The following is a 25788-nucleotide window of genomic DNA, read 5'->3' as shown; positions in this document are numbered from 1 at the left end:
TTTAAACTCGTACGTTAAAATGTTTACTTTGTTTCACTAAAACATGTAAGTAAATTAGGAATGTGTAGTCATAATAATTCTAAAAAGAGAGAGTAAGGAAGAAAAACTAACTGCCATCCTAAAACATACTATATTATAAGATATATTTTTATGCACTCGTGAAAAAACACGATTTTACTCTTATCTTTAAGAGAAAAAGTTGTTTTAAAATAGTTAATAATAGTAGTAAAATGCATTTGTAGGACTTACTTCAAGTGGTTTACAACTATGAAATTAAATGCTAAGAATAGATGGAGTAAGAGTTTTACCCATAAGTTTTACCCCATCGTAGAGTGCATACTTTTAGAAGGAAAATAAACCCCCTTAAGAAATTTCAGAATCAGGAATACTTTGAGGATCTCCCTGTTCACTGTTTTCCCCCTGACTTGAATTGTTTGTTGATGATCAGTATTGTAACAAAGTATTGTTACAATTTTATTGTTTATTGTGACTTCTGCTATCCCTCTAATTCATATCTCATTGAGACAAATGTTTGGAGCACAGGGGACACTTAATTTGAACTTTGTACTTTTCATGTGTTTAGCATGATGCTCCAGTGAACTGCTACAGTTCACTGGTTTAAACATAAAACATTAAACACAATTTTCTCAACACACATGTTTGCTTTTGTGCTTGGATCAGTATGACCAGTATGGGTGTTCAATACTGGCTGGGGCATGTTTACTTCTAAACATAAATTAAGTATGTACTAAAGCACCCAATTATTATTATTTTTTCACTGTAGATAGGCTACTTTAAATTATATTGACAGCAAAATTACAACACCTTCAAATTTAATCAATCACAACTTAGTCATGTAATATTCAGCTGTAAATAAATGTAACGAGATACAGTGAAGGAATAAGCTTATGTGTGTTTTTTTTAGCTTAGAGAGACAAGTTGATTCTTTTATTTGTCTAATTTATTTTCACAAATGTAAAATATTTAAGATATTCAATAAAACAAAAGTGTTGGAACAAGAATTTGCCTTTATGAGTTTTCATGATTGAGAAATTATCATAATAATCAGCATACCCTTAGAAAAGATGGAAAGAAAAACCTAAGTCTTGCAATAACTTGTAACAGACTTTATTATCCACACTGAATAATTTCAAAATTAATTGAATTATTAAAAAAAGTAGGCCTACTGTTCTTTTATTTATGCTCTTATCTCATATTTATGCTCATATCTTAACTCCTCTTATGTTTTAACTTGGTAATTTATTATCTTACTTACTTTGTCTATTTATGTTTCATATTTATATTTACTTTTTATTTTTATTAATATTATAGTTTTTTTTTTATCCTTTAACCACTTGTTTCTATTTCTTTTACTGCTCTTACCTTCTTATTGCTGTTATCTTTTTATTTTTTTCAGCTCTTTCAGTTTCTTACATATTTTTAAATCTTTGGTTCCTCTTGGTCTCAGCTCTTGTTGTTGGGTTCTTGTGTTTCCTGGGTTCTTATAATGGTTCTTGTGATGGTCGGGTTATATATGTCTGTTGGGTATCATGCAATATGGGTTATTTTCTGTTGAATTGTATTTAATTATTTTTAGTATTTTGCATTTGTTAATGTTCTTGCTGTTGTTAATGTTCTTCAGTGTTTGGTTTAGTTTGTTCTTGTTTGTCAAAGCACTTTGTAAACCTGTGTTTTTAAAAGGTGCTATATAAATAAAGTTATTATTATTATTATTATTATTACATACAACTTTCCACCAGACATATTATTTTTAGGTAAAGTTGCTTTAGATATGTTACAATATTACAAAGTATCTAAAAAGATTTTTTTTTAAATATATAGATTTAAAGTTAGAGGAAAGGGAGAAAGAGGAAAATAAAGCAGAAGCAGAAAAAAGGAAGAGGACAAACGAAGAAGATTTTTTTTTTGACATCGTCACTTCCTCCTGAGTCTTCACTATGTCACGTGATGTTGCATTAGCTCGCTGACTCTGCTATGTTTGTCGATTGTGCTACCGTTTTAGAAATGCTAACTTTTTCGCTCATATCGGTTAATTGTCGTGTGGGGACGCCCTGCAGCTGTTCGGAGACTCGTTTTTATCGACGCTGGGCTCGGAGTTTGACGGTGAAAACGCCCGCTGTTGGCCTGCACGTCACGTGACCCAGCATGCGGCGGTGCGTTTGATAAAAAGATGGCGTGAGCGCGAGGACAACAAACCCCTGAACTACTGAGCGACCGCCTCACACAGCGCGAGGACAAGTAAGTTTCAGCACGGAGCCTGTTCGTTTAAACTTCTCTCTTCGTCTCGACGTTACCAACTCGTCGTGTCGCTTCAACACTCGGCGGTGAAAGTAGAATTGTTTTCTCGATTCTTTTTTAAAAGCGGAGACTTTGATCCCGTGTTGCCAAATGTTAGCTACCGACACCGACGAGCAATGACAGTGCAGGAGAGACTACCGTCAACAACATCCCGGCGATAAGAGGCTGCACTCGGCGTAGCCATCTGCGTGGTTAAGGTCGCCGTGGAAACTAGTTGGAAGGTAATGTTTTTATAAACTCTTACGTTAGATTTACTGCGTCGTTTTAAAAACTCGTGTTGTCAAGTTAGAGCAGCTCAGGCGTAACAAGCTAGCTAGTTAGTAGTTGCGTTTCAGTGTTAACAGCAAAGAGGGAAGTTTAGAGGACACAGGTAGTCATCAGGTAATCTTTATTTTACCTCGGTGGTTAATGTTTGAGAACATCAAGTCTCCGTGGTTACCGTAAGTCATTATTTTTGTGATTTTTATCTGCTTGTTACTTTTAAAAAGTGATCTGTCCTTTTTTTCTATTTTATTTATTTTTAATTATTTAACGTTACCCTGATGTCACTGACATCAACACGAAACTGTTTTTGCGTTGGCTTTTGGTTTTTCAAAATGCGTTCAAGTGCTGCTCGGATAGTCGGACTTCACAGGTTCTGAACTCCGGTGTGTTGACGTTTTCAAAGTCATAATGTGCACACCACTAAGACGCAATAAAAAGATGTGTTTTATTTATTTATTTTTTAACGCTGAAGAAATATGTCACTAAGTTTATAACCGTATAATATATAATAATAACAATAATAATAATAATAAAGCAAAAATAACTAACTAAATTATTTAATCAAAAGTTTCTGAGTACAAGGCCACCTTTTACTTTTTACGTTTACTTTCCGTCTTAAATTCTATTTCTATCCTTCGACATTCCGTTTTGTTGGGAGAGCAAGTTTGTTCAAGGTGGACTGGAAACTATTTTTTCCGATTATTCGGAGACCGCATGAATGCAGGGTGAAGCTAGCTAGCAGAGCCTGCTACACTGTGTCACCCTGATTACACCAGGCCAGTTTAGCTGGTACAACTGCTCAAGTCAAGGGTTAGCATGTCATGCTGGATGACTGACTAGCCCCGGTTTTAAAAAAGAAACATGATCATATCATGTATTCCAGGTGTTTTTGTATTAATAATTCTTCGCCAGCGGTGTTAACTTGTTGTCGAGGGTGGCTACATTCAGTCAGAGTGAGCTGGAAACTGCACGTACCAAAGTAGGGCATTGCAAACACGTGTTGTTTTTGGGTGACTTTGGTCTGTAGCCTGACCTGATGTGTAGGAATTTCTCTTACTGTATTATTTTCTCATGAAAGGCTTTATTTTCTGTTGTTCTCGTTACACATCATCGTTTCATTTTCACTTTCTTTGGGTGTGTAGTGTATGATGAAATGTGGCGATGTGAACATTTAAACAGGCTTTACCCAAATTAAATTGATGTGTTGTCTGTGTTTAAGTCGCACAAGTGAAGGATAGTCTCAAAACTGGGAGTAGATATTCCTAACAGCTTTATTATTCTTTCAAAACTGGGCTTTGTGTTTTACGTTGCTTACAGTTTGTGATACCACACGTGTTCTTTATCGTTACATGTGGGTCCTACATTTATTTTTGACCATGCATCTTTTTATGCTCAGATGAGTTAATTGTTAGCATGCACTGTTGCTCCTCTTTTCAATAGTGATTCTGTAAATAACAACGGAAGTATTTATAACTATTTTTATTGATGTACTTGTGTTTGTAAGCTACTTCTGTATCACGATTTTAAAGTGACCAAGTCTCTCGTCTAAACGTTATATAAAATGTAACAATAAGCCAATACTGCAAGTAGATATTATGTTGTTGGGCAAAGTTTGCATAAAACGTGCATAAATGAGGACAAGCATCATTACATCTTGAGCACACAAGTCTTTAGTAACCCTATACAATAAACTGAAGTGGGACATCTTAACATTTGAAGAACTAGTTAACCTACAAATCTTTGACTTTTTCCTTAAATGACAATGAGCAACATGAATGTAGCAAACAAAGTTAAAGCCACACTTTCTTTCTGTTGATAATCTTTCTGTTAAAGTATATGTTTGATATATACACATTTTTTTTTATATAGTTTTCACATTGCATTTATAAATGCGTATTGTCATCCCTGTTCATAAAATGTTGACAGGAGGATATTTTTGTGTTGCAGATGGATCCTGGACAGGATTTGCTTCTTGCCGCCCTCAGTGAGAGTGGCATTTGCCCAAATGATATTGGCCTATTTGATGTGGATCCTCAGGATGTTGCACAGACCTCTACGACCCAGCAAGTGAGATGATATTTGTTTTGTTTTCTATCGGGCATTAGAAATTTATGAACTTGTTCATTGCTTATTGTAAGTGTTCTGGTTTGTGGTTCTCTACTAGTCTATCTCCATCAATGCTCTGGATGTTGGCATGGGGACAGAGTCGGTGGAAGGCATTCGAGCTGAGCCTCCAGCTCCGGTCCCAATAGTTACTATCAGGGTGAGATTAAAGAACATCAGATTGACTTATTAATAATTGAAAATACTTAGTTAGGTTGCTGCTCATGTTTTATTGTTGTGTCTATTAAAATCCTCTTCTCTCTTGTGCCCAACAGCACAAACCTCAGCCATCAACCACCACATTTGTCTTAAATCAGCTGAATCAGTTGCCGTCACTTGGGGGTGTTGTTACCAAACCTTCAGCCACAAACAACATTAAACACACCATAACTGTCACCAAGGTGGTGCATGTCACTAACTCAGCCCTGCGTGGCTCACCAACCCCCTCCTCCACAAGTATCCCAGTATCTTCAGTGTCTACAGTTGTGCCTTCTAACAGAGATCAGGTGGGTTCAAGGAAAAATTGTTTTTCATGATCAATATAAGTTTATCACAGGAAGGAACAACACAGGAAAAAAGAGACTAACCATGAATGTCCTTTTTTCTTTTTTTTAGCAGATTCAGTTGAAAGACCTTCTGAGGACCAGCGGTGTCAGGAACACGGGTCTAAAAGGAAACAGCCTAATGGAGCTCATGAAGCTAAAGCCCCCACCTGACATTGCTACACCTGTAGCCACAGCAACAGCCAATGGTAAGTTATTGCTGTTAAATGTTATTTCAATCTTTTTTGTACCGATTAGATTTTGATACCTTTGATAAAAAATTATTAGATAATGTTTTCAATCACAATTCCCACATGAGTTCTTATGAAGGCTAAATACCAAAATAATGCAATGTCAACATAGTTATAGATTAATGCAGATATTTTTCCTAACAATTGACTAATCACTGCAGCTCTTAAAGGTATCGTAAAATTTGCTTACACAAGATGCTGAGATTCAATAGCCCACTCGGAGTTGTAAAATGTTTAAATGAACATTTGTCAGTAGTTGACCAGCTGTCTTAACACTTTTCGTCTCTGTCGGTGTTTCAGCTGACACAAACAATGGCTTCAAGAAGGAAGTTTTGGGAAAAGATGCTGCCAGGATCTGGATAAATGACAACATTAGAGTGCAGAACTTCACACCTGCACTGGTAAGCATGTCCAGATGTGTTGGTGTGTTTAAGTCAAGTCAAAGTTTATTTATATAGCACTATTTGTTAGTTTATATCAAACATGGTTAGCTTTTTGGAGGTGCTTTAAAGCAGAAATTTATCATGAAGCTTGGGGTCTCTTTATATTTGTATAATCTTTGTCTTCAGAAACCTCCAGGGATGAAGGAGGAGGAGGAACCTGAGGAGGAAGAAGAGGAAGAGTTGGGTCATGCAGAGACTTACGCAGAGTACATGCCAATGAAATGTAAGACTGCTGTAGAGTTTACAATGAAAGTATTATAGAAATAAGTATTTTCCCTTATCTAAGTAACGAGTGTCAAGAATAACAACCTAAAATACACGTATCCCCTGAAAGCAACTCATCAGGAAAGCATATTGAGTGCAGGGTCCCTGTGGACCCTTAACAAGTTTTAAATTATATTTTGAGATTTAAGGTCTTATTGTTACTTGTGTCAATTTTAGAAGGCACTTTGACTGAGACACTTCTGAATGTAATGGGTCTATTTAGCGTGATATCATTTTTAATATTCCTTTTTGGTGTGATTCGCTCGTTCACGTGACAATTTTTGGCATTTATGACAGCGTTTATGCAAACCCGTAATTAGGCTAGAAGTTTCGACTTGCTTTTTTGTGCATTTTAGAAGCATTTGCCTCTGCTTCACATCAAGATCAGCATGAGAATATATAGGCTTCCTGTCTGTCTGTGTGCACCTGCAGGCTGTGAGTGTGAGCGGGGAGAGGTGTGTGTGCTCAGCTGAGAGGAGCCTTCAGTGTTTGACAGAAAAGACCAAACAAATTTAAAACATGCGCTGTGTCTCTTTCTGTGTGCGTAACTCTTTTTGTCGGGATAGCACTGAGTGTTGATAGTCTATTGTTAAATTAATATTCAACGCCTGGTATCACGTTTGGTATCAGTAGGCTAAATCGATGCATCTCCAGACCCCACTGTTATTCATAAAAAGTGTGCAGAGACCCTGATTTAGTGCTACAGAAGAAATTGAAAAACATTTTTGGAGGCTTACATGTATCCACCAAACCATTGTAGAAAAAAAACAAAACAAGGGAGGAGCAGTGCTATGCGCAGGCCAAATGAAAATGATTAATTGCTTGATCCACTGACAAGTCAATTTGTCCCTGCAGTAAAAGTTGGCCTCCGGCATCCGGATCCTGTGGTGGAAACCAGTTCCCTGTCCAGCGTTAGCCCCCCTGATGTGTGGTACAGACTGTCCATCTCAGAAGAAGTCATTGATCGAGGTTGCCTGTCTGCTCTGCAGCTGGAAGCTATCACATATGCAGCTCAGGTAAGCAGGGATCAATTAACTGTGAAGGTATTTGTTCTGGTCCCTTTTTTCTGTCCACATAGATAGTCTTTGGGATTGAAAATTGATGCAGTGTTTCGTTGTTGTTGATGTATGGTGAGTTCAGTATTTTCAAATGATATGAATCACAAAACAAGCTAATCTAAATACCATTTTTTTTGTACTATACTTTACTGTGGTCCTCTTCTATAGGATCTCATTTGTCTAGCTGATTCTTAAAGTGAGTGTCTTGAATTGTTTTAATTTCAAACAAGGGGTTGTTTTATAGTCTGTCCATTGTGTGAGACTTTACCTGTTTGAAAGACAAGGTTCAGAAGTTTGAAATGTTTAATATTTTGGAATCCATGTACCACAGCAACACGAAACATTCCTCCCTAACGGTGATCGAGCGGCCTATCTGATCGGTGATGGAGCGGGTGTGGGAAAAGGCCGAACCATTGCAGGGGTTATCTATGAGAATTACCTTTTAGGCAGGAAGAGATCACTTTGGTAAATACTGTATTGCATTATATTTCAAATCTGAACTTTTAAACTATAAGCTTTCAAATTAGTCACTCCAAAAGAATGACCTCTTCTAACGTTTGTTATCCTCTTTTCTTCAGGTTTAGTGTCTCAAACGACCTGAAGTATGACGCTGAAAGGGATTTAAGGGATATAGGAGCCAAAAACATCCAGGTTCACTCACTCAACAAGGTGAGAGACTTTGACTTTGTGAAACCAGTGTTTCCATTTATGTTTCATTAAAGTGTAACTCAGTTTGACTCTCTATTTCCAGTTCAAATACGGCAAAATTTCATCCAAACACAATGGCAGTGTGAAGAAAGGTGTCATATTTGCCACCTACTCTTCACTGATTGGAGAGAGCCAATCAGGAGGAAAGTACAAGACTCGATTTCAGCAGCTTCTGCATTGGTGTGGGGAGGACTTTGACGGAGTTGTATCCTTTTCAGACTGCCCATGAGTTAATAGAATTAAGGTCCTTAGTAAGTTATGACTACTTTGTTAAATTAGAATGAATTATAAACTGAATTTAAGTGATTAAAACAGAACTTTCTCCATGGTCTAGAAACCTAAATAACACTTGGTGTGCAGGTACTAGGCGTTAAATAATATTCCTGAGACTTAATTATATCGCTTGTAAAATGGCACTACTAGGGGACGGGCTTAAATAGAGTGGGGATAGCCATAAACCAATTTAAAGGTTATTTGCATTTTTTTTATTTGCAGCAAACATCTTTATAAGTCTGCAGCTGTCGACTAGTTAAAAAAAAAGAAGCTTTTTATGCTGTGTCACCTCAATAATAATCACAAACAACCTTAGTCTCTGCCATACTTGCTGTTGTTGCCGTGTTGTACAAATAGTGATGCCTTTTCTTGTGTTGTCATCAGTTGTCACTTCTCACAATGATGGGCCAGATCTTTGTGGGTTGTTGCACAATGGTTGAAATGCAACTGGCTTAAATTGTTGCCAGAACTGCATTTCAGGAAGCCGTTTTTTTCATTTTAAATATAGCCCCTGAGATTTAAAAGTTCTGGCAAATTAGTGTAGGAACCAAATTATATGCAACTATGGTTTAAGAAATGTGATTTGTTCCTTAACCAAATGTCTTTAGATCGTCTATGATGAGTGTCACAAAGCCAAAAATGTTTGTCCAGTTGGATCATCCAAACCTACAAAAACTGGGCTTGCAGTGTTGGAATTGCAGAACAAACTCCCAAAGGCTCGAGTTGTTTATGCAAGTGCTACAGGTTAGTACACATCCACTGAATCCACTTGTTGTTGGGCAAAGTTTAAACATGCATAAATGAGGAAAAGCATCATTATATCTTGAATCCACTGAAACTTCCTCTTCAATACCTCGGCATGCTAAAGTTGGATAAGTATGGTCAATTTGTGATTGTCCTCTTAAGGTGCCTCTGAACCACGAAACATGGCTTATATGAACCGCCTGGGTATCTGGGGACACAAAACGCCCTTCAGAGAATTTGGTAACTTTATCCAAGCTGTTGAGCGCAGGTAAGTTCTTCTCTCCACGGGTTATTTTTACAAAAGAAAATAATTTATCAATAGGCTTAAAAGGCGATGAGTTGTAAATGTCCTTTCCACATTTGTTTTTTCCTCAATTTCAGGGGTGTGGGTGCCATGGAGATAGTGGCCATGGACATGAAACTGAGGGGGATGTATATTGCGAGGCAGTTGAGTTTTACAGGTGTAACCTTTAAAATTGAGGAGGTTCCCCTGAGTAATAAGTACATCCACATGTACAACAAATCAGTGACGCTGGTAAGCTAAAGGGTTAACATTTTGTATTTCGACCCAGTCGATAGTTCTTTTATTTGTGCTTCCAGTAAATGAATACATCTGTTCCCCTGTTTCTCCTAGTGGGTGACTGCACGTGAAAAATTCCAGCAGGCTGCAAACCTGATGGAGGCGGAGCAACGCATGAAGAAGTCCATGTGGGGCCAGTTCTGGTCTGCTCACCAAAGGTTCTTTAAGTACCTCTGCATCGCCTCCAAAGTCCGCAGAGTGGTCCAGCTGGCCAGAGAGGAGGTCCAAAATGGAAAGGTAGGCGTAGGGCTGCACAATTACTTTTTTGTTTTTTTAATGTAGTTTCTGCCTCTGTCTGTTATATTAAAGTATTATTTTGTTGTGCTACCTGCTTTACCATTATAAGCTTATAACAAGTATTGAATTGTCTCTGAACACATTGGAACTCAGTGGTTTCCTCAGTGTCTAACATACTGAACTGTTTCCTGTGCAGTGTGTTGTGATTGGTCTCCAGTCCACTGGAGAAGCAAGAACCCTTGAGGCCTTGGAAGAAGGAGGAGGAGAGCTCAATGACTTTGTGTCAACTGCAAAGTAAGCACTGACTAAATATAACATTTATTCAAACATTTGTATGTCCCTGTGATAAAATGTTGTTTCTATGTTGTTGCTGTTTTTTTGTAGAGGTGTGCTGCAGTCACTGATTGAGAAGCACTTTCCGGCTCCTGACAGACAGAAACTTTATAGCCTGCTGGGCATCGACCTCCCAGCCAAGAAAACACCCCCTCCCAGTGAGACTGCAGCACAACGAGAGCAGAAGGGCAAGAAGAGGAAAGGTTAGAAACATTTGGAGCTACTGTTGCATAGCTGGAGGATATCGAATGAAACCTTACGTAGTCAGAATTGTATGCAGTTGAATCATTTGCATGTATCTCTTTGATCATCTTTTCAGGTTCAGAGGTCAAAAAGCAGCAGCAGAAGAAGAAGCCTCGTAAGCACGGTGGGTTGTCAGGAACCAGCTCGGACGAGAGCCAGTCTGAGGAGTCGGACAGAGATTCCGGTAAAGACTGCGACAGTGACGACAGCTTCAAATCTGTCAGCTCGGGGGATGAAGATGATGATTTCAACCCATTTAGAGACGAGTCCAATGATGATGAGGAAGACGGTAAGACTTCTGAGGGAAGTAAAAAAATAAATAGACCTCTTTATAATCAGTTTATAGTATACTCACAGAAAAGCTTCCTTTGCCTTAGATCCATGGCTCATCAGAAAAGAACCAAAGAAAGGGAAAGAGAAGAAGAAGAAAAAGAGGAGGAAGAGTGTCGATCCAGACTCCATTCAAAGTGCCTTGTTAGCCTCGGGGCTGGGCTCCACCAGGCCTGCTTTTACTGCCCCGGTTAACCCCCCGAGCGCACCTGCAACAGGTAAACACATTGCCACAGACCTGATTAATCAGAATCTGATTAAGCCTTTTCTGGATAAATTAATGTTTTGTTCCTGCTTGTTCATAAGTCAAAGCAGAGAGTCAGGACAGCTGCATCACAAGTCAGGACGCAGTGGAACATGCACAGCAGATGAAGCGAGAGCTGCTTGAAAAACTTGAGGATCTGGCTGAGGATCTGCCTCCCAACACCCTTGACGAGCTCATAGATGAGCTGGGAGGACCAGAAAATGTTGCTGAGGTATAAAAACATTTCTATAAGCTGTCTGTGTAGTCTTTTAGTATTTATGTTTGTTTCAGTTTCACTATTAAAGTTAAGGTAATGGTTTGATTTAGTTTCTAAACTCACTTCATTGTTTCTGTAACTGTGCCTCAGATGACTGGCCGTAAAGGTCGTGTGGTCAGTAACGATGACGGCAGCATCACGTATGAATCTCGCTCTGAGCTGGACGTCCCGGTGGAAATCCTCAACCTCACAGAGAAGCAGAGGTTCATGGATGGAGAAAAGGTAAACACAAAGTGAATTAGAGGCTGTGAACACATTCAGTCTGTACCAAGGAAGAGACAAATACATCTTTGTAATATTTCAGTGCAAAGCTGTATCCCGCCCAAACAACCATACAAAGTTAGGACTGACTCTTTCTTACTTATTAGACAATGTGAGGGGTCAAACTCCACCATCGCATCATCTTGTGTACGGTCTTTGGGAGAATTATTGACAAGTTGGGCTGTGTTACTTGATCAGTTGTTTGATCTCCATTCTCTTCAAGGAGTAAGTGTAAAGTTGATTAATCTTAGGACATGATAAAACAAACTAGATGAAAAACCTGCATCTAGCTTCTTATTATATGAGGTGTTGTGACTTTGTCATAATATAACTCAACATACATGATACATAGAGTAGGAAAAAAGTTAGATTCCTTTCTGGTTTCCCATGATTATGAAAAATGATGCTAGTAGTATCACTTTGAGCTTACTTCCCTTAATTTTTCACATCATGCTATTGCATTCATGTTGAAATTCCCTGATATGTCTGCTTGGCTTTTTTCTTACACAATGTATGCGTCACACCAGAGACCACATGGTAGTGTCATTTCAGTCTAGCTGTGCAGTGTACACCAGAGCTCGATGGGCAGTTTTTATGAGCCCAAATGGAGCAAATTCAATGCACAAACCAACCACAGTTTGATTGCACGTACTGGCACAACCTCAGGGTAAAAGCACCTTAGGTTTCAACAAACTTCTAATCCAGCCTACGATCTTTCCAAAGTTTTATACTAAATTGTACAGTATTCAAATGCTTAAGCTAACAGAGGGGTGACATTTGTTTGGGTTTGAAATAAAACCAAAAAGACAAGAATTACAGACTCTTGAAATTTGACGTTTACATGTGCAAAGTAATAATCATTCTTTTGTTTTTCCAGAACATTGCCATCATCTCAGAAGCTGCCAGCTCAGGTATTTCCCTGCAGGCCGATCGACGAGTGAAGAACCAACGACGGAGAGTCCACATGACACTAGAGCTGCCGTGGAGTGCAGACCGAGCTATACAGCAGTTCGGTTAGTTGATAATAACTCTCCGTTATTTAAGTGTTCCCTACTGTACCACACAGAGGGCCTGTCAAAGTTCAAAGTACTTGTTAAAGATGTGATTTAAGATTTTTCAGATGTACTTTATATTTGTGCTCTGTTTGTTGTGTCACAGGGAGAACTCACCGCTCAAACCAGGTCACAGCACCAGAGTATGTTTTCCTCATTTCAGAGCTCGCAGGAGAGCAGAGATTTGCATCCATTGTTGCCAAAAGATTAGAAAGCCTGGTATGGACTAATTCAATATATAATAATGTTTCTTTTATTGTTCTTGAAAAGGGATTTAAAGATGGTTTAAAAAATGTGCCTGAATTATAAAGTAGATATGTCAAATCTTTGTGACAGGGTGCTCTCACACACGGGGATAGAAGAGCAACAGAAACTCGAGATCTCAGCCGGTTTAATTTTGACAACAAGGTAAGCACTGAAAGCTTTTGCGTCAGATGTCTTGTTGCTGTTTGCATTCAACACTAACTCGTTCATGTTGATCTTTCCTACAGTACGGCAGAAGCGCTCTAGAAATTGTGATGAAGTCGATTGTAAGGCTTGATTCTCCGTTGGTGTCTCCACCTGCTAACTTTAAAGGAGATTTCTTCAAAGGTATTACTTATGCCTTTATAGATTAATGTATATCTATTCTTTTCATCTGTGTCATGTGCTCTGAGTAATAATTGTATTTTTCTTCTGCAGAAATTCAGGGTGGTTTAATAGGTGTGGGCCTCATAAACATTGAGGACAGATCTGGCACATTGTCACTAGACAAAGGTGATTTAAAAACAATGACTTGGCAACTATTCTCGCTGTGAAATCTGAAAGGATATGGCTGTAAAGTTGTTTTAAATTTATTTATTTTTTATAAATGTCAAATCTAATGCATGTACTGTGTTTCTGCTACAGACTACAACAACATCGGGAAGTTCTTGAACCGTATTTTGGGCATGGAGGTACAGCAGCAGAACGCCTTGTTCCAGTACTTCTCAGACACATTGGGAGCCGTGATTCAGGAGGCCAAGAAGAACGGCAGATACGACATGGGCATTCTTGGTAAGATATTCAACGTTTATTTAGAAGGGAGAGTTCTGATTTCTCTAGTGGGGATGAATGAGGTACTTGTCAATACTAACTTTATAAGCCACAGGAAATCCTGGTCAGCTCAGCCGCTTTATTGTGAAACCGGCCTAGCACAGAAGCTAGGCTATACACTGCAGCAGACAGGGCCATTTGTATTTTCAGTTCCTGACTTTGCTTAAACAAAGCTGCTTTGTTTAAGTACTACTTGAGTGAACCACATACATCTCTGGGTCTGCGGGGTTCCAAAGAGACAACAAATACAACCAAACTAATACATGAGCGATGTTGACATGACGTTTACTGTGGAAGCACACAAAGGAAAAACTTTCGTTGACGGAGACTGAACAGGTGAAAGAGCGAGGGGGAGGAGACATCTTTAGAAACTGGAGGACAGGAAAGGTACAAAGATATCTGGTGATTTGTAAACTCTAAACCCATGATCAAGAACCTGGAGAGCTACGAGTGGGACTTGATAAAAACAGTACTTGAGAGATTTTCTAGATCAGAAACCAGCAGCTCATATATCTCCTGCAGTCTGCATCACTCACCATCCAGAGTTCCCTGCTGTACTGATAGCTGCTGTTTTACGGACCTTTTTCAATCTTCACAAATTAAATCGGAAACCAGTAGAAATAAATGGAAATTTGTTTGTGTTTCAACTCGAACAGTTATTTCAGAGTAATGACAACCCATATTTTTAACTCACAAAATATGCAATCTGTCAGCTGGTTTAGGAAAACTGAGCTGGAATAACAAACTTTATAGCCCTTACTTTGCTGTCCGTCTGAACTTCTTTGAACATGTGTTGCTTAAAGTTATCTCAAACTGGGATGCAGTAATATCAAAATTCACAACAATTACTCACTACTACTTGGCAGAATCCAAGTAGACTTTTATACTGTAGATCCAGCACCTTTTAGGCGGAGGAAGACGTATGTGATGTGTCAAATAAGTGCTAAACATACAACCCCACTTAAAACAAGCTGAACTACCCCTTTAACAATAGAGAAGCAAAAAACTGGGGCAGAATGAATGATATTTTTTTGCACATTTAATTATTTAAAGCCCTTCCACTAAATAAACCGAGTTGTGTAAAAAATGCCCTGTAGGTTGTATTTAATATCCTCATTGGATCTCACATGTATTAAATATGATTAATAATCCGTCTGTCCTCTGTTAGATCTGGGCTCTGGTGATGAGAAGGTGAGGAAGGTGGACTGCAAGAAATTCCTCACACCAGGCTACACCACATCAGGACATGTGGAGCTCTACACTGTAAGTTCTCTTATTTATTTATGACACTCTGAAGTACAAGGCACATGTTTAGACTGCAGTAACATCCCCTGACTTTGTATCTGTCTGTTTCCACAGGTGAGTGTGGAGAGGGGGATGTCATGGGAGGAAGCCACGCATGTTTGGGCAGACCAGAACGGAGCAGATGATGGCTTCTATGTACAGGTATGGGAAGGTTTAAGGTAGTTTTCAGTAGAAGCTTACCTGTAAATGCGTAACAGTGGCTACAACAGAGTTTTTTTCTTTTCTTTTTGTAAGATTCTGCAACTTCGATTGCATTTGATTAAATACTATGTATGTCAATTCTCAATGGGTGAAACGTAAAGTAACACATTTCCAATAATCTTAAAGTCCTATTTTTTCTATTGAAACTTCCCTGACGTTTATATGCTGACATCTTTAATCTTGGTGTTCCTTGTTTGCAAAGAATGGATCCTGGCAAATTTTTAACTTTCACAATTGTTTGCAGACTTGTTAGCCGCTACTATTAAAAAAAGAAGACCTTGCACAACAGTCTCTCAGACTCAGTTTTACTGCCTGTACTTGGTAAAAAGATCTTCAAGCATTAACTCATTGCAGTGACCCATGTTCATTTTATTATTATTTTTTCTTAGATGAGGAACAACAAGAAAACCGCCATTCTGGTCAAAGAAGTGAACACTAAGAAGAGGCTTTTCCTGGTCTACAGGCCGAACACGGGTAAACAGCTCAAACTGGAGACCTACGCTGACATCAAGAAGAAGTTTAAAAAGGTGACGCAATGTGTTTTTTATTCAAATTGTTAGATGGTGAACACTTTAGGATTTCTGTTGTGAATTATGACCTTTTCTTCTCACCCTGTTAGGTCTTGTCAGAGGACGCAAAGCAGCACTGGACAGATCAGTACATGTCATCTGCAAAAATCTGCTCTCATGCATACTGGTATGTGCACTTTAAATCTCTGCCAAAGGTTAAAGCAGATGATAATCTCGACTATTTTTTTTCTGTCAATGAATTTCATCATTGTGGGTGTATTACAGCCACAGTGAAATCGCTTTTTCATTTGTAGCATCCACTGTTACCAAAAAACATAAATCAGTGATTGTCACTGTAAAAAATACAGCAACCAACTGAGAAAACGGTTTTAGGCCTCTAACTTGAAACTTAGTTTTTGTGATTTATCTTGAAGCTTAGTGTCTTCAGAAGGAACCGGTGAGCTCTGGTTTGATCATCAAAAAACTAACTCGGAATGAGTTTTGGTTGATGGCAAAATACAGAAAACCACCAGATCAAATAATAATGCCGAAACATAAGACTCACTGTACATGTGAAGTAGACTCTTCACCTATGTTTACAGTATTTGCCTCCATCTTTTGTTGCAAATGTTTTGTTTTTTTCTATAATGTGTACACAGGCGTGGGAACTGTAAGAAAGCATCAGTGGGTCTGCAGTGTGAGATCGGTCTTCGGTGCAGGACGTTCTACGTTCTGTGTGGCTCGGTGCTCAGTGTGTGGAACGAGGTGGAGGGAGTGCTCACACCGGTCAGTGGAACCAACGTAAAGGTGCAGATAATCAGGCTCAGAACGGAAGATGGACAGAGGATAGTAGGTAAGTTGTAGGACTACCACTAGGAAAACATGTCACTAAATTAACACATCTGGAAGGCAGGAAAAATTTATTTCAGTGTCAGACTGTAAATTAAAGGCTGTATAATGTCATTCACACTGAGATTGACAATACAGGATGCTGCAGGATTCTGATCAATCACTGTGTGGATCTTAAGCCATCAGACCTTACATTACTATTTATGATTACAAAAACAAATTGGTCTGAAGCGTTGCATGATATAATTGGTTAGTTTCAGCAAAAGTTGAAATAAATAACTAATTTTGATCTTGACATTCCAACCATGTGATTTTCATGGATTCATTTTGAATTCCAGATTTTCCAACCTAAAAATATGACCCACATTGATCAGCCAAATCTGGAGTGAATAAATATTTTTGTTAAACGAGCTGGCCTTATCCTATCAGCTTCAGTTTCTAAACTATGTGCAGATCTGTAAATTAGGTCGGATATAACTTTTATTATTTATGGGCTGTATTACTCAGACTTGCAGATGTTTTCTAAAACACACTATGTCAAGCCTCCGTGTCCTTCACTCTCTAATGGTCCTTGCTGATGTATACCTGGCTTAGCTGTTATTAAATTAAAAATCAATACCACTCTCTATCTGATTAGAATCAGAGTCCAGCTAAGAGCTAAATCCACGTGAAGCTTATTAGAGAGATTTTGACCAATTAGCTTTTAATTAAAACATTAAGTTAATAAGCGACCTTTATGCATAGTATGTTTGTTTAATCCATGAAACTGTTGTGGTTTAACAGTAGATTGTTGGAATGTTTCTGAAATTAGAGTGGCGATTGTCTGAAGTTTTAAGTGTCATATTTATATATTAACATTCATTTCTTTGCTTTTCCAGGACTGATCATTCCAGCGAACTGTGTGTCTCCGTTAATCCACAAGCTGTCAACGTCAGACCAGTCCCAGCAGCTGGCTGTGCAGGAGCTTCAGAAACGGCAGCAGCTCCACCCCCAAAGTCTCAGTCATGCGCCCAACACATAGTCCGAGGTGGACCAATCCCATCTCTGACCCCCTTGAGTCCATGTCCCAGTCTGGAGGGATCTGACTCCTCAGTCTCCATCACTGCACTGCAGACTACAGGACCGCTGTCCCTTGTTCTGCACCCTCAACCCCCCTATGTCTGTGAGGGTCCAAGATGTCCCACTGAGCTGTGGCGACTCTTGGATGTAAAGCAGTGGTTTGTACAGAGAAGAGATTTCAGGGTTTTCTTCCTTTTTTTAAAAAAAATCTCTAGAGACTCTTGTTTCACCTCACGAGATTTGACGGGTGATGTTTTGTCCTCTGACATTCAGAGTGAAAATTGTCGTATATAGATGGAGTTGAAACTCATAGGGCAGGTTGGCCTGGGGCTGTTGAGTCATCCACTCCTCCTCTGCTTAAAGCTGTTTGGTTTCAGACTAACTGGTATGGCGCAAAGGCCTTTTTTTTCTTTTCTTTTCTTGGTTCAGAAAGTCAGAGAGCTACCTTGATTCACTAAAAAATGGGCATTTAATGCAAAACAACAATCTCATATTGATATATTGGAAACCTTCACTCCTAAGACATTCTGCACTGACATTATAAAAGGGTCTCAGATTAAATCAAAAAAGCTATGGTTAGTTCAATTCAACAAGGGTTTGGTTCTTTGTAGTCGTTTCAGTTTTAAAACAGAATTTAGGGGCCCAAATATACAGAAGCCTGTAAGAGGTGTGTTCCCAATCCCTAAAAAAAAAGCCCCTACCTGAGATCACACATTTACTTCGCTACTTTAGGACATTTATTATTCAGATAAGACAAGGCAGTTAACCTGTTATTACTAGATAATAACAACAGCCTGTTTCTGGTTATTACCTTTCTCAAAGATCAGAAGTGCCAAGTCAGGATATCTGAGTACAGGAGGTAGCTTTAGTGTAAATGTGTTGACCTGATTATTGTTTTAAAACTGTGAGTTTATCCTGTACTGACTGATGTTTGACAAATATGAACTGCTGTAAGGCACATTTAAGAAGCACCAACAACACTGACAAAGGAACACATTTGACATTTGGTGATTTTATTTTTAGTGCAATAAAACAATTCCCCCCTAACATAATATTCAAACCCTTACAAAATAGTAACAGTGATCAAGAATGAATGTGGAATAACTCCCTATTAATCTTATCCAAGCAGTTGTAAACTGCTGAAAAGTATAATCAAAGAGTATCAAGATATTGCACTCCAAAAAGACTGTCTTCAGTGTCCTTGTAACTTCTCCTTTGAAGATATGTGGTGACGTTAAACTATATAGATTCACTTGTAAAGTTTATTCAGGAGGTGTTGAAGTTTTGACGAAATATCTGCTTTTAACTACTTTGTGTTGCGGGTTTGAAAAACAACAGTTTTGGTCTTTACCTGGGACCAAGTTACAAACATTTTAGGTGAGACTGCACTGCTAACTTTCTGAACTGAGTGACAGTCAAAGGAGAGAGAAAAAAATATGTTAGCAGCCTCTGAAACAAAAAGTAAAGCAGCCAGGGAACTGTGAGAAATGTATGACAAAATCTCTTGGATTTTTGAGACAGCTTTCGGAGCATTGCCCCCTCTTCAGATGTACATTTTTGTTGTTGATTTTGTTGCCTTTTCAAACCAGAACACTGCTCAGGGGTTCAACTGACACAAAGTCCCTCGTTGGAAAAACAAAGAAAACCTTAAACTAGGTGACTGAAATGCATGACCATAACTCTTACTCTCCTTCTTTACCTCCTTACTCAGTGATGTTACTCTGTGGCTGTGTGGTTAGCTGTGATGCAAACACGTCTCTCTGATTCCTCTGCTGTCTTGAGCCCAGTTGTAATTAAAATGGATGATTGCTTCCGTTTAAACAAAAGTGTGCTTCTTCTGTCCTAAGTCCTTTCCTTCAAGACTGCACTGGAAAGGACAGACCAAATAAAAGTGAGCTGTCCCCAAAACTAACATTTCATATTGGATGTTTGTTCAAATATATTGCTAACCTGTGGATTAGTTCAAGAAGTGTTTATTCTCCTCTGTTTGTTAGTAGTACTTACAAAACAGTGAAATAAGGAAGAAGTCTTTGTATCATATCATTTTGTACACTTTGTAAAGCTTAAATTCTTCATGCAACACATCTTAATTCACTGAAAAGGTCTGCTCTCTGATTGGATGTGTATCTTTTAGTTTGAATATCCATCATTTTATGACGACAACTCTCTTGTTTTCATTTAGTCATGATATGGGTTTATTGTTTTTGATTGCAGCAGATTGGCTCTCGACAGTTAAAACACTTGAAGGACTTTTTGTTTGTTTTTTTTTCTCCTCACATTACTGCACGAGTTGCACTACTGACATTGAGTTGTACAAAGGTTCAACAGGATCTGTAAATGAATGAGTGTAATGCTCAATAAAGCTTGTTATACTTCTTTGTGCTTTTTATCTGACTACATCCTGAAGACATCCTACAAAGGCCCATTACAAAAATGGTAAATGGACTTGAGCTTATATAGCGCTTTTCTAGTCTTCCGACTACTCAAAGCGCTTTTACACCACATGTCACACCCACCCATTCACACACTGATGGTAGTGGTCGCTATGTAGTATCATCCATCAGAAGTAACTAATGCCATTCATACACCACCACCGAAACAGCGGGAGCAATTCGGGGTTAAGTGTCTTGCCCAAGGACACATCGGACATGTTGCCCAGATGGGGATTGAAACCTCGACCTTCCGGTTGAGAGGCGACAACTCTACCAACTGAGCCACAGCCGCCCTAAATATACATATAAACAAATAAATAAACAAGCTTAGAATAATTTGTTTTACACATTGAGACAAACTTTACTCACTAAAATTTTCTTAGAAATTGCATGAGTAGTACTTAACTTGCTGTGTTGTCAGTATCTTTTGCTGAACCAGGTCTGAAAAAAAACTTGACTGTAACTTTAACATGGAATCACTGTGTGAATTACTTTATTTTAGAGTTCTACATGTTTTCATGACAGAAAATGGAAAACTTCAAATACCTTGTTTCACATATAGTTGAAAACTGGACATTTTACTATCACATACAACCTTAAGTCCTCATATAGAAGTGGATACAGCCTGTAAATGATTTTTATTACTTTTAAGATTCGGTTCTATCTTTATCTTAAACAATATGTCACCAGTCTAAATATAATTTATATTTATTTAATGATCTACAATGTACGATGGTTTTGAATAAATACAATTTGCATCATACATTACACAATTTCCTTTTAATTAGAATAAAGTAGAATAAAAGTACATCAGAATCGTACATAGGCAAATAACTAGAGCATGTCTACTTCTACTGTTGTCTGAAATGTGTATTTAATAAGCTTTTTTGATACTGCTAATACGTCTTCAGTTGCCCTTTAAGATAATTCAATTAAACTCATTCATGTGTGTGTTTTTACAGTATTCTAAATAAAAAATGTTGAAAAAGGCAGTACACTTTTCACATGTTATCTACTCATTTGAGGGTTCCATCCCCCCTGCCCCATAGAGGTCCCTGCAGGTCATGACACTGGGGGCCGGGATTGGGCCAAACCTGGTGTGTTGTCCAACCATGTGGCCATTAATGCAGATGATGGGTCACATACTGAGGCTTTAACCGACTCCTGTTCGTCAGATGGGATAAAAAAAAAAAGAAGCCTTCAAAACAAGCGTGGATCCTTTTGTCAAATTCTACTTTAATTCTACTTTTCTTTTAAGCAAAAGCTCTGGAGATCTACAATGGATGCTCCCACACAGAAAAATACAGGTATCAGCAAACTCTCCCCTTTGTCTTTGAGCTCAAACTTAAACAAAAGCGTGGTTTGTACAAAAAAAAACTCGGTAAAAAAATGTAAAAAAAAAAAAAAAAAATCAAATGCACTGAAACTATAGAGTCTTTGCTTTAAAATGCGAGTTCTGCCATTAATTTCTTGTACGTTTAATTATATGTGGAGAGAGAGAAAAAAAAAAAGTGTAAACATCTCACATGTCCACACACTTTTAAAAAAAGATAGTGAATTAAGTGTTTCTAAACTCTACTTTAAAGTCTTCAATTCGATTAATGCTAACTTAATTTGTCAAATAAGTGTAGGAATCCGTGTGAAAACCGTGAGCGAAATCCGTCACTTAATGGTTGAAATCACCTTTTTAACCAATATTCCCCTTTTTGATAACCCGCAATGGATAGTAGCAGTGTTAGAAGGCATAGTGGGTGTCAATATAAAGTGACGGCCATATTTGCCGGTGCCGCTGTTGTAAACAAAAAGTGAGAGACAGACGCTTCACTGAATTTCGGGTCATTTTTATTTCTTTAATTTACAATGTCTCTGGGAATGTCTTATAAACCCAATGTCCATCAGCACATTCCGGGAACTTCAGGGAACCAGGGTAAGGAGAAAAACCGGGGCAAAATCAAAGTGTGCGTCCGTTAAATCGAGTGTTAAATTCGGGGTCTCGGAGAATACCTGGAGAAAGACCGTGTCTGTAGTTTTTGTCCAGTTATATATATAGGGTCAGATCCTGGGAGCTAGGCTAATTCATATCCGCCATTATTACTAATGTAAAAGAGCGCCATCCGTGATATCAGGCGGTGGAGAACCACGGTTAAAATGTTAAACGAGAAGGTGGTGGTTCCTAAAATGTGGTTATCCGTCGTCCCGGGTCCTGGTCCCGCCGGGTGGGAGCCTTTACACGGTGACAAAAATGTATCACTTGTGTCTTCTTGAGCCAGCCTTGTTCCGTTTCCTCCATGATGCTCCTCGGTCGGAGCTGCTGATTGATCTGCCTCTGAATTATTTTATGACTCTTCGAGGACATCTCGCGACCGAGGGTGAATATTACAGCCGAACAAAGCGGCAGGGGAGCGGCGAGAATGGAGGACAAAACCCCACCAAACCCCTGTTACTTTTTAGGATATTTAAGCAGGGAATTTACAGAAACCTGATATATTGTAAAAAAATAAAAATAAAAGAAAGAAGAAAGTACAGTAGGCTACTATTATTATAACGTGAAATTATATTAGTTTTAAAGGTTGTGACAGTATTAAAAACAAAGTATAGGGTACTTTAGCAGGGAGGCAGCCAATACCAACCAATCCTTTTTTTTTTTTTTTTTCTTTTAGCAAATTAACTGTTAAACTTTTTTTTTTATAACGATTGTGATATTGGTCTTCATAGAAAGTAAAGTAATATTATCATACTGTGACAATACTTAACCACAAGTAAAAGTCCTGCCGTCAAAACCGTACTTAACTTTAAAAGCCTGTGTCTATACGCAAAATGTCTTTTGTTTCTGGAAAGTTACAGTTTCTACTCAGGTGCTGGGGGGATATTTTTCAGAATGATCTGAAATTATATATGCCAAATAAAATCCAAATGATTAAGTAATGCTGCATATTTTGCGTCCTTTTGGCTTTAAGCGTTATGTAAAGTATTAATACCAACTTGTGTCTATTCAACAGTTGGAAACCTCCAATCTCCCTCAGCAGCTAACCTGGCCACAATGCAGTCCTACAGGCCTCTTTTGAGTGACTATGGACCTCCATCTCTGGGATTCTCACAGGTAACTGCAAATCTCACATTTTGCCCAGCTACCACCTATTTCAATGAATGTAGCCTGTCTCCAAACAGCAGAGGGACTTGTAACAGAGGTAAATGTTAACCACATCATGATGTTGATTTCATGTCATTTGGCATCTCTGTGATTTGGGGTCTCATTTTCCTTGTCTTGTAATTTCTTTGCAAAATTTTAGGTTTTTTTCTGTGCCTTTTTTCTGCTGGTATCCCCAATGAGAATTCAAGATGATGCTTAAGTAATCATAAGTGAGAGTTCTGAAGGTGTTTTGGTTGCAAAAAGAGGCTAATCTCTCAACACAGTATGGGGGCAGATTCACAGACAGAGTACAAGCAAATCTATCTGAAGAGTATATTCTTAAAATGATTATATGGATGACATGTCGGGTGGCAAGTTGCAAAGAAGATTTTATGCTCTTTCATCAGATTCAACAGTTATTACGTTGAACGCTATTAATAGTTGCATTTGGAAGCAAATGTTACACAGAGCGTTGACATGATGTCAGGGGGATAATGTCGATACAGTTAAGTAAAATAGGGGTTTAGCTTCTTTTTGAGAATTTTTTACATAAATGAGAGCAGTTTTATTTAGTTGTATTCTCTTTCGCAGACCAATGGTAAAATATACAATAATCAGATACCAGTACAGTGTACATAGTTAATCTTTTGCTATTTGCCAAAAATGACACACTCTTTTTGACTTAAAATCAAAGATAATTTCTCATTAAATCACCTGAAGTATGCTGGTAATCAAGTCCTATGCAAATAGGTATCACAATTTTTCACCATAGGAATATTGCATGACCCTTACTTTTTGATTTCTCTCTCATCTTTTCTCACTGTGATGTCTTCCAGTAGTAAGAGGGCTTTTCAAATATCAAAAGTCTTCATGGTGAATTGTGTTGAATTGTGCTCATCTTGCTCTGTTTGCTCTGAATTCAGGGCTCCTCTGGCAGCCAAGTGCCTCAGAACAAATATGCAGAGCTGCTGGCTATCATCGAAGAGCTCGGAAAGGAGATCAGGCCCACGTACGCCGGAAGCAAGAGTGCCATGGAGAGACTGAAAAGAGGTAACTATAAACCAGAAGAATTATCTTTAAATTGTTATCTGAAATCATGTAGTATTGTAGTGTTTGTTTATCTAAATGTGTCTTTCTTCAAAGGAATAATCCATGCCAGAGGGCTGGTGCGTGAGTGCTTGGCTGAGACGGAGAGAAACGCGCGGTCCTAGCTAACAAACACACATTCCTCCCCCCCCCCCCCCCCACCCCCCCGCAAGAAGAACCAACAGTGTGCGTCTCATGAAACAAAAATAAGAAACTTGCATGGCATTTCCTTTTAAAAAGAGGAAGTAAAACGAAGAAAGGATGGAAAAGACAGCTCCTAGAGTGAAAACAAAGTTACAATAACAATATTCATGACTCTTGAGGGATCATTTAAATCATGTGTGGGTCATTGGAAAGAGGATGATCATGTGTTTTTACGTCCCACTTTCGGGATCTTAAGTTTTGATTTCATATTTAAAATGTTGATTTGTGCATGCGAACGGGCCTGTGGGTTAATTGTAGACTGTGCATGGCTTGTACAGGGGTAGATGGAATAGACTTCTTCTTTTTGATAGTATTTGGTCGGATTTTTTGAGGGACAGAGATGTGCCAAATGCATCCGTTCATTTGTGTTGAGGTTGGTTTTGGTATTAAAAAAAGAGGAAAATGCTACTACTTGCATCTTTGTATGTATTTATTACTCAGTGTAATAAATTGTATTTTCAATATAGTTGTCATTGTCTCATTCAGTGCATTTCAGTTATTGTACTCTACAAATAATGTATATATTCCTGATCTTGTTGGACTACATTTTAATTAAGGAAAGTAAGTCCTCTGGTCAAGGCTGACATAAGCAGCTGAAATTTACTGGAGGTTGATCAAAAAAGAGGATTTGGATTTAGCAGTCTCTTAAAATCCTAGATGTAGGATTACATTTAAGATCTTACAGACTCTGAGATTTAAGAACTTAAAAGGAGAAGTTTTGCATAATTTCACGAAGGCAGCAAATCGCAGAGAAAAGTCCCAACAATACAATAAATATCTATTCAAATTTGCTAAAAATGTCTGCCTTTTGTTGGAAGACAATTAATGAAGAAATGATTAATGCACTAGTTCAAAATGTGCACTGTGATAAATCATTCATCTTAGTTAGTAGCACAGTGTTGTTTCAGCTACTTCACATAAAACACACGGGGAAAAAATGAAGTTGGTGAGAAAATAAATACTAAATAGACAAAAACGAAATATTGTTAAACCAGGGTATAAAGAGAAAGACTGTCATATTGTGTATAATGTACTGTAGCCTAGTGCACAATATAAATATAGGAAGCATGTAAGTGCAAGAAAGGCGAAGTACACGTTGCTTAAGGCTATACAGAAAGGTAAAGCAATACCATTAAAAGAAAACTAAATCAATTCAAAACACATTGAATATACCTGATAGATGTATCACAATAATAGAAGAATATAACATGTAGGTCTATGTAATATATATAATGTATCTTAAAGGCCTGGTGCTTAAAACCCAGACATGATTATGATAATTAACAGCAGATAAATCAGCAACATTAACGTTGTGATACATAAAGGAATGATTCAATATTTATATTTATATTTATATATGTTGAAGAAGGTTAAAGAACCGAAACTGTCTACTTCTGTAATCCCACAGGCGTT

General features: G+C 38.2%; 2 protein-coding genes across 5 annotated transcripts; both read left to right on the top strand.

The window, feature by feature from the left end:
* Positions 1-1957: 1957 nt before the first annotated feature.
* sbno1 (strawberry notch homolog 1 (Drosophila)) lies at positions 1958-19899 on the top strand. 3 transcript variants are annotated; one of them, XM_061060640.1, is made up of 34 exons: positions 1958-2259; positions 2384-2540; positions 4531-4650; positions 4748-4846; positions 4962-5192; positions 5302-5437; positions 5780-5880; positions 6049-6145; positions 7042-7202; positions 7576-7709; positions 7823-7913; positions 7996-8157; positions 8834-8969; positions 9132-9237; positions 9351-9504; positions 9604-9786; positions 9983-10080; positions 10171-10322; positions 10439-10651; positions 10740-10910; positions 10999-11168; positions 11304-11435; positions 12352-12487; positions 12633-12745; positions 12863-12934; positions 13018-13117; positions 13208-13282; positions 13415-13561; positions 14769-14863; positions 14960-15046; positions 15496-15633; positions 15726-15802; positions 16275-16468; positions 17343-19899. In XM_061060640.1, the coding sequence occupies exons 3-34, from the start codon at positions 4531-4533 to the stop codon at positions 17483-17485; spliced, it is 4224 nt and encodes a 1407-aa protein (XP_060916623.1). In that variant the 5' UTR covers positions 1958-2259; positions 2384-2540; the 3' UTR covers positions 17486-19899. The 3 variants fall into 3 exon arrangements, with proteins under 3 accessions (XP_060916623.1, XP_060916624.1, XP_060916622.1); XM_061060641.1 differs by lacking the exon at positions 2384-2540 and having other exon boundaries at positions 5305-5437; XM_061060639.1 differs by lacking the exon at positions 2384-2540.
* Positions 19900-21083: 1184 nt separating this feature from the next.
* LOC132992323 (cyclin-dependent kinase 2-associated protein 1) lies at positions 21084-24837 on the top strand. Of its 2 annotated transcripts, none has more exons than XM_061061562.1 (4): positions 21084-21262; positions 22955-23055; positions 24009-24135; positions 24229-24837. In XM_061061562.1, the coding sequence occupies exons 1-4, from the start codon at positions 21235-21237 to the stop codon at positions 24294-24296; spliced, it is 324 nt and encodes a 107-aa protein (XP_060917545.1). In that variant the 5' UTR covers positions 21084-21234; the 3' UTR covers positions 24297-24837. The 2 variants fall into 2 exon arrangements, with proteins under 2 accessions (XP_060917545.1, XP_060917544.1); XM_061061561.1 differs by lacking the exon at positions 21084-21262 and adding an exon at positions 21723-21882.
* The last annotated feature ends 951 nt before the right edge of the window (positions 24838-25788 follow it).

Source organism: Labrus mixtus, chromosome 17 (genome assembly GCF_963584025.1).
Source record: "Labrus mixtus chromosome 17, fLabMix1.1, whole genome shotgun sequence".
In the NCBI taxonomy this organism is placed as follows: Eukaryota; Metazoa; Chordata; class Actinopteri; order Labriformes; family Labridae; genus Labrus; species Labrus mixtus.
Note: the sequence above shows the minus strand (reverse complement) of the source record. Positions and strands in the feature narration are given on the sequence as shown.